Here is a 14,954-nt window from a genome sequence, read left to right on the forward strand (position 1 = left end):
AGCGGCACCGGAAGTCACTTCTACGCATGTCCGGACTTCCGGTGCCGCGCCGCTGCTGAGCCCGCATTTTTCGGCGGGAGACTTGGCAGCTATGCCCTGGTTTAAAGAGCCATTTGGCGCCTAGCTTATATATCTGAGTTTCTAACGCTCTGGAAGCTGCTTCCACCCCCTTCTCAGTCAATGCCCCACCGTAAAAGCAATTGCAGCAGCTTTTCCTGGAGAAGAGGGTCTCCGCCCGAGTCCCAAACGGTCTGTGTTTCCCTGTGGCCAAATTGTAGAGAGCATAGGAAGCTATACTGACACTGAGCCCTCAGCCCATTTACCTGAGTGTTTCCATCGCCTGGCGGTGCCTGCCTGGGTTTTTAGGTGGGGGGAGCCTTTTCCCCTCCCCACCTGGAGACTCCTGCCTAAAGCGCTGGGGAGCAGCTGCCAGCCAGTGCTGACAGTACTGAGCTAGATGGACCAATGTTCCCACATGGAAGAGGTTAAAGTCACCTGGTGGAATTTATGACTTAGCCCATTCATTCATCCCAAATGCGGGCTAACCCAATTAAACAATTGGGTTTTCTTTTCACCACGCAGCCTTTTCTGGGTGTTTGGAGCGGCCTGTCCGTAAGAGACAGACCCTTTGCAACAGCTCGTGGTGTGTGTGTGTGTGTGAGAGAGAGAGAGAGAGATGGAGCTTCTGCTCTGCAGTTTAGGATTTGCGTCTCCGCAGCTTCCTGTTGCTCTCGGTTGGAAGGATTTCTCCTTGTTTATACTCTTATAGATTGCCTGTTCTCGGAGAAATCGAGAGGGAGGCCCTGGTGACAGTCCAGTTCCCATAGCAACACTCTCTCTGTATCTGCTGCCGGAGAGTAACCCCTGTAGGCTCTCGGTAGAAATCCACTTAATTAACCAAGTTATTTACATTCGGAGCAAATCCCAAAATAAAATCTGAACATGCCTTTTGAAATATCTATCATCTATCTATCTATCTATCTATCTATCTATCTATCTATCTATCTATCTATCTATCTATCTATCTTTCTATTTCCTCACTGTGCAGATGATGAAACCATCCTTTCATAGAAATCACAGAATTGTAGAGTTGGAAGGGACCCCATGGGTCATCTAGTCCAGCCCCTGCAACGCAGGAACCTCAACAAGACCGCCTCTTTCCTTTTTGGGGTTGGTGTGTCTGTCTGTATTTATATCTCCATTGCATTTATACCCCTCCTTCCCTCCAAGGAGCTCAAGGTGGTGGCGTACACGGTTTTCTTCCTCCGCATTTTATCCTCACGACAACGCTGTGAGGTATGTTTAGCCTGGAGAAGAGAAGGTTAAGGGGTGATATGATTTGTTGTTTAGTCATTTAGTCGTGTCCGACTCTTCGTGACCCCATGGACCAGAGCATGCCAGGCACTCCTGTCTTCCACTGCCTCCCGCAGTTTGGTCAAACTCATGTTCGTAGCTTCGAGAACACTGTCCAACCATCTCGTCCTCTGTCGTCCCCTTCTCCTAGTGCCCTCCATCTTTCCCAACATCAGGGTCTTTTCCAGGGAGTCTTCTCTTCTCATGAGGTGGCCAAAGTATTGGAGCCTCAGCTTCACGATCTGTCCTTCCAGGGAGCACTCAGGGCTGATTTCCTTAAGAATGGATAGGTTTGATCTTCTTGCAGTCCATGGGACTCTCAATAGTCTCCTCCAGCACCATAATTCAAAAGCATCAATTCTTCGGCGATCAGCCTTCTTTATGGTCCAGCTCTCTTAGGTTGCCTCCCCCTGCTCTAATCAGCTGCCCAGAGCATGTCATGAGTCGAATTCTGCTTATGGGAACTTAGGCTCCAAGGCTCTTCTCTCATGAGCACAAAGCAGGTGTCCTGGGAAGCTCATAAGCAGGGAACAGTGAAAGGAAATTTCCTCCCCTCTACCCTGAGCAACTACGGTAGTAATCAGAGGAATATTTATGGTACGTCAAAACACTTTCGGAGCCAGCAGTTAAAGTAAAGGTTGCCCTGAGAGGAGCCCAGCGATCAGCATCATTTCCTGAACAGGAAGGTCTTAGCCTACCGGCAGAAGGATAACAAGGAGGGAGGGAGCCAATCTGGGTCTCTTGGGGGTGAATTCCACAGTATGGGAGCAGCCACAAAAAAGGCTCTGCCTCGTGTCACCATCAGGTGTTGACCTAGAGATGGTGCTCACCTCAGTATTTTAGCACCTGGGCAGATTCAGATCATAGAATCATAGAATCATAGAGTTGGAAGAGACCACAAGGGCCATCCAGTCCAACCCCCTGCCAAGCAGGAAACACCATCAAAGCATTCTTGACATATGCCTGTCAAGCCTCTGCTTAAAGACCTCCAAAGAAGGAGACTCTACCACACTTCTTGGCAGAAAATTCCACTGTTGAACAGCTCTTACTGTCAGGAAGTTCTTCCTAATGTTTAGGTGGAATCTTCTTTCTTGTAGTTTGGATCCATTGCTCCGTGTCCGCTTCTCTGCAGCAGCAGAAAACAACCTTTCACCCTCCTCTATATGACATCCTTTTATATATTTGAACATGGCTATCATATCACCCCTCAACCTTCTCTTCTCCAGGCTAAACATACCCAGCTCCCTAAGCCGTTCCTCATAAGGCATTGTTTCCAGGCCTTTGACCATTGGCACTTGAATACTCAGAATACATTTTTTTTATTATATATATACAAAAAACCTTCAAGTATTTTTCAAATTAGTGATGATGATGATGATAATGCATTTAAGATTGGACTTTTCTATTCTACCTCCCCCCACCCCAGCATCAATATTCCATAGCTGCCTTTCATTCCTGCATCTCAGAATGACGGAGCTTGCTTTGATCACATCAAGAACCGAGTCGCATCTCGGTTCCGCTTAGCGAATGTTGCCCCGGCCTCAGCACCAGCTCCGCCAATTAGCTTAGGCAGCCACAGAAGAGCTAATTAGTCTGGCAGGCTTCATCTTTAAACACTCTAATAGGGTGCCTAGAGAGCTGGAGGGAGGGAGGGAGGAGGGAGAGGTGTGTCTCTGATATAATCTGAATTATTACTTTGCCTTCTGCATGGAGGCTCCTGCAGTGTGAAACGGCTGCAGTTCTCTGCTGAAGGATGGTGAGCTTGGGAGCCTCTGATCAAGCCACAATTTCAGCATCTGAGAGCCCTTTTGCCCATCCCCCCCCTGCTGTGAAGATTAATTGTCAGAAAAAGTGTGTATTGTGTATGCAGTTTAGCCCTGGTGCCTGCAGATTGCCCCCTCTGTGTGTGTGTATGTGGGGGGGAACCCAGCAGATGCAATCTGGACATACACTGCCAGTTGGATATACAATTGGGGAGAATGAGGAGAACAAGACTTAAGGCTGGTTGGGGGGGGGGGAAAGGCACTTGATGGGCAAATTGGAAGGATGTTAACTCCTTCAGTTCCCTCCTGCAAATATGTCTCCCCTGCATTCCAGGGAGTTGGATGTCATATAGAGGAGGGAGAAAGGTTGTTTTCTGCTGCTCCAGAGAAGCGGACACAGAGCAATGGATTCAAACTACAAGAAAGAAGATCCCACCTAAACATTAGGAAGAACTTCCTGACAGTAAGAGCTGTTCGGCAGTGGAATTTGCTACCAAGGAGTGTGGTGGAGTCTCCTTCTTTGGAGGTCTTTAAGCAGAGGCTTGACAGGCATATGTCAAGAATGCTTTGATGGTGTTTCCTGCTTGGCAGGGGGGTTGGACTGGATGGCCCTTGTGGTCTCTTCCAACTCTATGATTCTATGACTAGAGGACCCTTGGCATCCCTTCCCACTCTACAATTCTATGATTCTGTTCAAGTTCCACGGTCCACCATAAATGTGTGGCCATGAGAGATTCTTCATGTTTACAGTAAACACACGCTAGAATATATTGTGCATGCAACCTGGAAGAACAGTGCTCTTTGGGGAAAGAATAATTTCGGTGGGAGCGGTGAATAGGTTTTATGCAACACACTTCAGTGCCAGAATTCTAGTAAGTTGAACTGGAACACTTAAGATTTGCAGGGAGTATGTGATGCCACTTTCTAATGTTGCTTCCCAAGTTGCACATACCTCTTTCTGCTGTCTCCAGCCCAAACAGGCTTGGCGGTTTTTGGAACCATGCAGAAAGCTTGCAAAACCTTTTCAGCATTTTGCTGTGATACCTGCATTGCGGGAGGTTTCTGTTAAATCCTTGACAGATGACCATCCAACCTCTTCTTAAAAACCTCCAGTGAAGAAGGGTCGGCCACTTTCCAAGATCGTCTGTTGAACAGCTCTTAACACCAGATGTGTTAACGCCTAATGTTTAGCCAGAATCTCCTTTCTTGTAATTTGAATCCATGGGTTCAAGTCCTGCCCTCTGGAGCAGCAGAAAACAAAACTTGTTCCCTCTTCCATGTGGCAGCCCTGCAAACATTTGAAGATGGCTCCCATATCTCCTTCTGTTCTCCAGTCTAAACATGCCCAGTTCCCTCAACTGTTCCTCATAAGGCTTGGCTTCCAGACACATGATTATCTTGGTTGCCCTCCTCTGCAAACTTGTCGACACCCTTCTTAAATTTGGGCGCCCAGAACTGAACACAGGACTCCAGGTGTGGTCTGACCAAGGCAGAATAGAGCAGGGCTATGACTTCCCTTGATCTGGACACTCGACTTCTGTTGATGCAGCCTAGAATAGCATTTGCTTTTTTTTTTGCTGCTGCATCACACTGTTGACTCATGTTAAGCTTGTGGTCTGCTAAGACCCCAGGTCCTTTTTCACATGGACTACAATGGAACCTCGGTTTTCAAACGTAATCCGTTCCAGAAGATCGTTCGACTTCTGAAACGTTTGAAAACTGGAAACTGAAAGTGGAAGCTTCAATAAGGAAACTCAAAATGGAAGCCACATCGGACATTTGGGTTCCGAATAACGTTCAAAAACTGGAGCATTTGCTTCCAGGTTTTCAGCGTTTGGGAGTGGAAGCGTTCAAAAACAGAGCCGTTCAAGTGCTGAGGTTTGACTGTACTAGTAAGTCAGGTATCCCCCATTTTATATTTGTGCAGCTGATTGTTTCTGCCGAAGTGCAGAATCTTCCATTTGTCCCTATTGAAATTTATTTTGTTAGTTTTGGTGCGGTTCTCCAGTCTGTTAAGGGCAGATTGAGCCCCAGACCTATCACTTGGGATGGCAGGATTTTAGGAAGGGAAGAGTCTGCCTTGTAGAAACAGATGTCTCCTTGCCTCCTTCTGTTCTCTCTCTCTCTCACACAAAAAGTTTATTACTCTTTTCCCTTCTTCATCCCTTGGCTCAAATCATTTCTTGCTCCACTTCCTGTAATTCGGCTTGGATGTCAGGTGGGGTCGCTATGGCAACCCATTTCCATGGCTGCAAATGGCAAACATTTCGAGACAGTTACCCCTTCTGGTGCCACAAAACACACAGCCAGGCAGAGCAAGCAAATGTCTCCCTGGCAAAGGGGTGAACGTCTTTCTTCCTGCAAAAGTTTCCCATCGCTCCTGCCTGTTTCTGAACTTACAAGGTGGGGAAGGGGTGTCGGGTCTCAACCAAGCTCAGAAACAGGCCCCCATGGCTGGGGTTTTTGTCCCAGCGCTGGGAGACAAGGAGAACTGGGAGTTCTCCCAAAGACAAACTGGATTTTCAAGCGAGCTCTGCAACAAAACGTTGCAGTTTGAAGTGTTCCTCTTCAGGGTTTCAGCAGCCGGTCAGGGCCTCATCCATGATTCTGCACCTGACCCAGTCTTCCTTCTGCCCCAGCAGGCAGAGTCTTCCTTAGGCCGCTTTGGGTTTGGGACACTGAAAGTCCATAATTCAAACGATGGAATAGAAATTATTTGAATTGCAGATTATCAGGCTTCATAAGCCAGTGTGGTTAGCGTGTTGAGCTAGGCAGTGGGGGAGCAAGCCGACCGGGTGCCTGGGGTGGTGCACATGCCCTGTGCCCATGGGTGGGGCCAGCTGCCCGCGGGGTGGGGCGAGCTGGAGCAGGACGCTCCGCGGGGCCTCCGAGGAGTCTGCCTGCCTCCTCCTCCCACTCAGCTGCCCTACAGCTGAGGGGGAGGCAGCGGGCGGACCATTTGGGGCAGCACGGAGCTCAGGAGAGATAACAACAACAACAACAACAACAACTTATTATTTATACCCTGCCCATCTGGCTGGGTTTCCCCAACCACTCTGGGCAGCTTCCAACAGAAAAATGAAATAAAATCATCTATTAAACATTAAAAACCTCCCTAAACAGGGCTGCCTTCAGATGTCTTCTAAAAGTCTGGTAGTTGTTTTTCTTTTTGACATCTGGTGGGAGGGTGTTCTTCCACAGGGCGGGCGCCACTACCGAGAAGGCCCTCTGCCTGGTTCCCTGCAACTTGGCTTCTCGCAACGAGGGAACCGCCAGAAGGCCCTCGGTCCTGGACCTCAGTGTCCGGGCAGAACGGTGGTGGTGGAGACACTCCTTCAGGTATACTGGACCGAGGCCATTTAGGGCTTTAAAGGTCAGCACCAACACTTTGAATTGTGCCCAGAAACGTACTGGGAGCCAATGTAGGTCTTTCAGGACCGGTGTTATGTGGTCTCGGCGGCCGCTCTCAGTCACCAGTCTAGCTGCCGCATTCTGGATTAGTTGTAGTTTCCGGGTCACCTTCAAAGGTAGCCCCACGTAGAGCGCATTGCAGTAATCCTCTTTTAGAGCCATTTAGAGCAATGGACTTGCTTTAGACTTCCCAGCTCAGTGTGCAATGGTTGGGAGCTGAGCCTAGGGATGTTGGGGCTGAGGGTCGCTGTGCAGCAACCTTTTCCTCCCACCTCCTTGCTTATCCCCCCCCACACACTTTGGAAGAGCCCCTGAACCCTGTGCCGTAGTCCTCTTGGACTTTTGCAGCCGAGGTGCTAAGAGCTCCTGCAGGCGGTAGGCATGGCAATTTTAAGCACCCGCTTCCTCCTTCCATAGAAAGATTTCTAGAGTACAACACCAAGCAGCTGCGAGGAGGGAGCATGCTGCGGGCAGGCCATGCTCCCACCCTCTGGGTGGCCTTTTGCGGCTGCTGCAGTTGTTGTTGTTGTTGTTGCTTTTTTATAAAAAAAACCTGTAGAGTAGATTCAATGTATATTTCCCCACCCACTGGGGTCCCTGGGGGTCCTGATCCTAAGAACATAAAAAGAGCCTGCTGCATCAGGTTGGTGGCCCATCGAGTCCCCCATAGGAGCCAACTCCCAGGGGCGGATGGGTCTTTGGGCCCCCCAATAAAATATTTGAGGGGGCCGTCCTCACTCCAGAATTGATGGGCATTGCCATTCAAATGATGTGCTTGCACAGCGTCATGGGATCGATTATATGGGGCAGGGCTTATTTGGAAACCACCCTCCCCATATTTTATTCAAGATGGCACCCCTGTACTACCAACCATACTTTATGCTTGTGAAACATTGTTGTTGTTTAGTTGTTTAGTCGTGTCCGACTCTTCGTGACCCCATGGACCGTAGCACGCCAGGCACTCCTGTCTTGCACTGCCTCCCGCAGTTTGGTCAAACTCATGTTCGTAGCTTCGAGAACACTGTCCAACCATCTCATCCTCTGTCGTCCCCTTCTCCTTCTGCCCTCCATCTTTCCCAACATCAGGGTCTTTTCCAGGGAGTCTTCTCATGAGGTGGCCAAAGTATTGGAGCCTCAGCTTCACGATCTGTCCTTCCAGTGATCACTCAGGGCTGATTTCCTTAAGAATGGATAGGTTTGATCTTCGGCGATCAGCCTTCTTTATGGTCCAGCTCTCACTTCCATACATCACTACTGGGAAAACCATAGCTTTAACTATACGGACCTTTGTAGGCAAGGTGATGTCTCTGCTTTTTAAGATGCTGTCTAGGTTTGTCATTGCTTTTCTCCCAAGAAGCAGGCATCTTTTAATTTCGGGACTGCTGTCACCATCTGCAGTGATCAAGGAGCCCAAGAAAGTAAAATCTCTCACTGCCTCCATTTCTTCCCCTTCTATTTGCCAGGAGGTGGTGGGACCAGTGGCCATGATCTTGGTTTTTTTGATGTTGAGCTTCAGACCATATTTTGCGCTCTCCTCTTTCACCCTCATTAAAAGGTTCTTTAATTCCTCCTCGCTTTCTGCCATCAAGGTTGTGTCATCTGCATATCTGAGGTTGTTGATATTTCTTCCGGCAATCTTAATTCTGGTGATACCTGAATTCAACACTGGTGAAACATGGACCACTTATAAACGCCATCTCCAACTCCTCGAAAGATTCCATCAACGGTGTCTCCAAATTTTTTTACATTTCACTTGGGAAGACAGGCGAACCAATGCTAGTGTACTGGAAGAAGCAAAGTGCACCAGTGTTGAAGCAATGGTTCTTCAACATCAACTTGGTCATGTTGTGCGGATGCCTGATGATCGTCTTCCAAAGCAACTACTCTATTCCGAACTGAAAAATGGAAAGCGTAATGCTGGTGGTCAACAGAAGAGGTTTAAAGACTGTCTCAAGGCAAATCTTTAAAAAATGTAGTATAAACACCAACAACTGGGAAACACTGTCCTGCAAGCGCTCCAGTTGGAGAGCAGCCTTTACCAAAGGTGTTTTGGGCTTTGAAGACACTCAAACTCAGAATGAAAGGGAGAAATGGGCTAAGAGGAAGGCACGCTTGGCAAACCCTCACCGTGACCAACTCCCACCCAGAAACCTATGTCCTCACTTCAGAAGGACGTGCGGATCCAGAATTGGTCTCCACAGTCACTTACGGACTCATTGTTAAACCCGTGTTTATGGAAGACAATCTTACTCAGCTACAAGTGATCGCCAAAGAAGAAGAGTTCCCCAACCTGTTTCTCACAGGGAAACTGGCAAGTAGGACCTGAGCATAAGAGAATTTGTCCCCTCCTGTGGAACCGGCATTAGCTGTGGACAAGGCTGCCTGCAGCTTCATTCAGCAGAAGCTTCTCATGCGACCCTTCTAGTGTGCAACTCTTGAATGCATACCTGAATGCAACATCTGAAGGCAGCCCTGTTTAGGGAAGTTTTCAATCTGTGACATTTTATTGTATTTTAATCTTTGCTGGAAGCAAAGCTCGTGCCAAAACGGGGCGGGGGAGCTTGCCTTCCTCCCCAGCCACACAATTCTGCAGCCAGAAATGAAGCCTGCTTTTGCAAAATGGAAGCCGGCTGCAAAAATTTGGGGGTGGGTGGGTAGGTTTCTAGCATGCTGCGGGAGGGGGAAACCGTCTTCAGCCAGAGGGCAATATTTTCTTTGAGGCAGCCTTTCAGGGACAGCACTGCAGTGGTGGGCCAAAGGGGGTGGAGAAGCAAATGCAACATTTACCTTCCTACAGTGGTCCGGTTTCTGTGCGCCACCCTCCTCTCAGACTTAGCAGAGTTGAAGGCCAGAGGCAAAAAACCTTGTTATACAAAGCTTGGTCAGCAGGGAGTGTGACCTAGGGCGAGTCTTGGGGGGGGGGTGAGGTAGAGAGACCTGGAGGGCCACATTTGAACCCAGGACCTGTGATTCCCCAGCAGGCTTTATTTCTCCATTTTTCTTGGTTTGGAATGCGTGGCTGTTGCGAAGAGGGAGGGAGGCAGCCGAAGTATTTACAGCAGTCAGAGAAATGAGCACTAGGTTTTTTCCCTCTCCCCACCCCCCCGCAAGCCTTGGAGTAAGGCTGGCTTGAGCCGTTGATGTTTGCTTTTTTGCTGCTGCCGTTGCCATTTGCCTCCTCCTGGGAGTTGCTTGGGGAGGATGCTGTGGGTATAATTTGATGCTTTGGTTTTAATGAGGATGATTTGACAATACAGATCGGTTCAGGAAATGAAGGATGAGATGCGCTAAGTGCCGGCTGACTCCTTTCCCCTTATGGAAAGGGTTGGGGGGGGGGCGTGCGTAGAGAGAGTTGCTCAGTGTCTGATGTTCTGAAGGGGGAAAGCAAACACTCCAAGCCAGGAAGCCAAGGAAAGCTCCCCAACAAAGCAAAAGGCGGAATAAAGATGAGACACGAGAGATCTGTAATGAGATCTCTCTTCCGATAATCTTTCGATATTTCCACCTTGGGTTGAAAGCAGGTTTCGTTCAGAGCTGTGGACCGCTGTCTCCCCACTTGCGATTTCTTGCAGCTGGTGTTCAGAGGTGTACGACCATCGACAGTGGGAATAGTGATCATCATAGCTACCGTATTATGACTTGCAGCCATTGGTAGCCTTGCCCTCCACAAATTTGCCTAGCCCTTTTCGGAAGCCGTCCCAAGTTGACGGTCGTGGCTGCATTTTGGCGGTGCAGTTTCCGCAGTTCGACTGTGCACATTGCGAAAGGAGCAGTTTTGTTTTGTTTTGAGTCATCAAAGCATTCCAAATACCACCTTTTGAATTGCAGGGATAATGCACTCTTTACGGAGAGTTGGTTTTTCTCACGTTTGCATAGGAGAGCGGGTGGGATGAGCCTGTCAAAATATCCGGTTGGCAGCTATGGGAAGGGCTGTGTGATGTGTATTCTATTTAGTCTCTTGCTTCTGTATTGTTAGAAAAAGCCCAAAAAGGAATGTACAGGGTGCGAGAGCTAGCTGGGGATCTCCCTGATGTATTTTGGGACTGATTCAGACAACCGTAGCAGAAAGAGGTGGGCACCCTGCCACGTGGGGAGGCAGGTAGCTCTCTACATCCAACCTTTGTCAACCTGTTGCATTCCAGATGTTTTGGACTCCTGGCTGTAGTCAGCTTGCTGTGGCTGATGGGAGTTGTGGTTCAAAACATATGAAGGGCACTAGGTTGGCAAAGGCTGGTGTAGACAGTACAGGGCTGGAGAGACCCATGGTCGGCCCTCCTGCCCACCCACACTTCAGCTTTAACATGAGAACATAAGGGGAGCCTTTAGCCGGATCAGGCCAGTGGTCCATCTGTTCCAGCATCCTGTTCTCACAGTGGCCAACCAGATACCCCAATGGGAAACCAGCAAGCAGGATTTGAGCACAAGAACAACTCTCCCCTCCTGTGGTTTCTGGCACTGTGCACTGCAGAACATGAACTCCTTTGTGCATCCTTTAATGCCCCCTTGTATACCCGCCAAGGTTTATCCAACGAAAAGAGGGATGTGCTATTCCATCATCATCATCATCTGGCCTCGGTCCAGTATACCTGAAGGAGCGTCTCCACCCACATTGTTCTGCCTGGACACTGAGGTCCAGCGCCGAGGGCCTTCTGGCAGTTCCCTCGCTGCGAGAAGCCAAGTTACAGGGAACCAGACAGAGGGCCTTCTCGGTAGTGGCACCCACCCTGTGGAATGCCCTCCCACCAGAGGTCAAAGAGAACAACAATTACCAGATCTTTAGAAGGCATCTCAAGGTAGCCCTGTTTAGGGAAGCTTTTAATGTTTGATGGATTTCTGTATTTTAATATTTTGTTGGAAGCTGCCCAAAGTGGCTGGGGGAACCCGGCCAGATGGGTGGGGTATAAATATTATTTATTATTATTATTATTATTATTATTATTATTATTATTATTATTATTATTATCAGACCCTGCCAATCCGACTGGGTTGCCCTGGCCCCTCTGGGTGGCTTCCACCATATATAAAGACATAGTAAAACATGAAACATTAAAAAAAACTTCACTAGACAGGACTGCCTTCAGATGTCTTCTCAAGGTTGTATAGTTGTTAATCTTCTTGGCTCGGGGGGTCGCACAACTCCATACCCTCCAACATTTCTCTGATGAAAATAGGGACATCCTAAGGAAAAGCAGGAGATTCCGGGGTCAAATCAGAATCTGGGACAGCTTCTGTACATCCAGGACTGTCCCTGGAAATAGGGGCACTTGGAGGGTCTGCGGTTGTTCATACAATGTCTACCAGAAACAGCTGCTGTCCCAAACTTTCTCCCTGCTAAATCCAGAGTTTTCTTATGCTTGGAAAATCTGAAAAGGACATCTGCTCTGCTTTAAAATCTCTCCTACCAGCTTTCCATGGACACCATTGTCTTTTATTGGGTGGTTTTTTAAAAATGTGGAACTTCCTCTTAAGGAAGCATGGTTGCTTGAAACAGCAACTGGGGAAAATGCATGTGAAAACTTGGGTTTGCCTGGACAGCTGAAGTGTTTACAGCAGCCGGTGAAAAAGAAACCACTTGGGAATGGACAGCAAGGGGACAAATCGATTGAGTTAAATTGTGGTCTCTGCTACGTTTTGAGCAACCTGTCTAAGGAATTGCTCCTACAAGAAGGCGATGGTGTGTTCATGGAACAATCATCATTCTTTGTGCTGTAAGTCCTACCAGAGGGAAGCTGCTGGCACATTTATGCCAGAGCCTGACAGCGCGTCGTGACGCTCCGAAATGCGGCGGTTGCATCCTGCTGGGGTGGCACAGGTGGTGTCTAAGAACACAAGAATAGGAAGAGGAGAGTGGCAGTAAGAACGTCTCATTTCCAAAGGAAATGTTGTAAACACTGTATGGAGTATGCCACCGAGGGCTCACTGGCACATTGAGGCCTTTGGATGGAAGCTGTTGCCCTAGAGTGGCCACTGAGGGACCAGCAAGAAAGAGAGTAAAAGGAGGACAGGTTTGCATTTAAAAGGTGTGCATGCTGATTTATAGGCACAGGTGGAAATGGAGAAAAGGATGCTGTAATTTAAACAGGAATAGAATACATCTAGGCAGGATGGTGACCGGGTGTTCCAGCTCAGCCTGCCCTCCAGGTACTAAAGCAATGGTTCTCAAATTTTTCCTTGGTGCCACACTTTTGGAATAAACCATGGTTTGTGCCACAACAGATGTTTTATCGATAAGAAATACATTGGAAAACAAAATGAAACGACTCCTAGCAGTGCTTGATTTATAACACAGAACACGATTACTTTATAAGACGATTGTGGGGCACCTGGGAGTTTAAAACAATGCAGCTGCATATTCTACAAATAAAAGAAATACTTTTTTTCCATACTGCTGTTGGCATCTCTCTGTCTTGGGAGACAAAGGGAGGTGTGTGAAGCCAAACTGTTGGAAGGTTGCAGCGCCTGCTGTGGCTGTAGAGACCAATGAGGGAGAGACATGTTTTGTTGCAGCCGGGGCAGATGAAGGCACCTGGTTGTTCTGATGCAGGTGCACCATGACATTGCTTCTCTCTACGCTCCTCCCAGTGGTCATTTTTCCTCTGGTCACTGCTGTGAATGCACGACCTGACTGCATGTTTCAGGCGGTCGTCTGCATGGGATTCCCACATGGCGGAGTTGATGTTACTATATTATACTACGCTGAAATGTTCAAATGTTTCTTTGATTGCCCTTGAATCTTCCCGCTGCACTTGCCACCCTTTCCTGCCACACCAGTGTAGCTCTTGGTTCTTTATCTTGAAACTGGACCAACTCCTTCATGGAGAGCCAGCCTAGTGGTGCCTTCTGGAAGTTCTGCCATTCTGATCAGCCCCAAACAGCAAAGCTGTACGATGCAGGGACTGACAGGAGCTGGACTCCAAAATACCCAGACAGCAGCAGATTGGCCAAGGCTGGAAATTTCATCCTAAGGTTTTCCACACGTATATGCTGAGCTCTGCCTCTCTTGCTTGCCGCAGGAGGAGGAAATCCTGATATTAATTGATTGTAATTCCAGGGTGGTCTTGCAGGTGAATAAGTCTTACCCAGCCTTCTCACATTTCCCTTCTTTGTGCCTCAGGAAGGGCTGATGCTGTCGATTTTGCCCAGGCACGTAGCTGACGAGATGCTCAAGGATATGAAGAAGGATGCCAGCCAGAAGGAGATGCAGCAGTTTAACACCATGTACATGTACCGCCATGAGAATGTCAGGTAAGGAGCGGGACTAACTTTTGCAGGGAATTCCACATGCGAGGTGCCACTAGCGAGAAGGCCCTGCCTGGTGCCAAGGCAGGTTTTGTTTCTCAAGGAGACATAATAGGAAAACCAGAGTGGAGCCTTTTGCTCAGAGCCCAGCAAACGAGGGAGGCACAAGATTTGAAGTTGGGGAACTGAGATTAAAGGCTCACCCAAACTTTATTTTGTGCTGTGCTTTCCAGGCGCACGTCCGCACTTTAAAGCTCTGTGTCTGAATAGGTTTGCCCCCCCCAGGCTTTCCCCAGGAAAAGCAGCTGTGAAAAGAGGGCTTACATTGCAAGATTCCTGCATCGAGCAAGGGATTAGTCTCACCGGATGGCCTCCGAAGTCCCTTGTTCGATACTGAAATATTGTTGGTGCTGTACATAAATAAAACGAATAGTCTCACAATTTAGAAGTGTTGAGACAAAGGGGAGAGGGAACTTGGAAGGGAACTGAGGAAACTTCACACAAGCTGGGTGAGGTGTAAAATAGTAGCCTTACGCTGAGATACAGGCAGACCAGAAGGTGGCATTTGTCTGTCTCGCAAGACATCTGTAAAGACTGATGTGGGAGAGACATGATTTGTTGCAGCCGGGGCGGATGAAAGCATCCCGTTGTGCTGCTGCAGACATACCATGACATTTTTTCTCTCTGTGCTCCTCCCAGTGGTCGTTCCTCCTCTGGTCACTGAGGAAAGGCACAGAGAGAGCCAGCATGGTGTAGTGGTTAAGAGCGGTAGACTCGTAATCTGGGGAACCGGGTTCGCTTCCCCGCTCCTCCAAATGCAGCTTCTGGGTGACCTTGGGCTAGTCACACTTCTCTGAAGTCTCTCAGCCTCACTCACCTCAGAGTGTTTGTTGTGGGGGAGGAAGGGAAAGGAGATTGTGAGCCGGTTTGAGACTCCTTCAGGTAGTGATAAAGCGGGATATCAAATCCAAACTCTTCTTCTGCTATGGATACACGTCCTGACGGCTTCTCTCTCATGCATTGGGGTCACCTGCAAGGGATTCCCACAGGCAGATCAGGAAGCAAAATATCACCAAAGCCAACACAAAATCTGAATAAAGGTTTTAGTTGAATCACCAGGCCGAAAAAGTCAATTTTTGGAGGAATCTAGTTGGCCCCCGACTTGGTACACGAGCTTCTTGCTATAGC

At 48.5% G+C, this 14,954-nt stretch overlaps 1 protein-coding gene across 1 annotated transcript in view; it reads left to right on the forward strand.

Annotated features, from left to right (window-relative positions):
• Positions 1–14,954, forward strand: part of ADCY3 (adenylate cyclase 3) — an 80,625-nt gene that overhangs the window by 33,753 nt on the left and 31,918 nt on the right. Inside the window, exon 4 of the mRNA XM_035110846.3 lies at positions 13,642–13,772. Coding sequence (XP_034966737.1) covers positions 13,642–13,772 — 131 coding nt within the window. The remainder of the gene's footprint in view (positions 1–13,641; positions 13,773–14,954) is intronic.

This window comes from Zootoca vivipara, chromosome 3, assembly GCF_965207765.1.
Source record: "Zootoca vivipara chromosome 3, rZooViv2.hap1.1, whole genome shotgun sequence".
Classification (NCBI taxonomy): domain Eukaryota; kingdom Metazoa; phylum Chordata; class Lepidosauria; order Squamata; family Lacertidae; genus Zootoca; species Zootoca vivipara.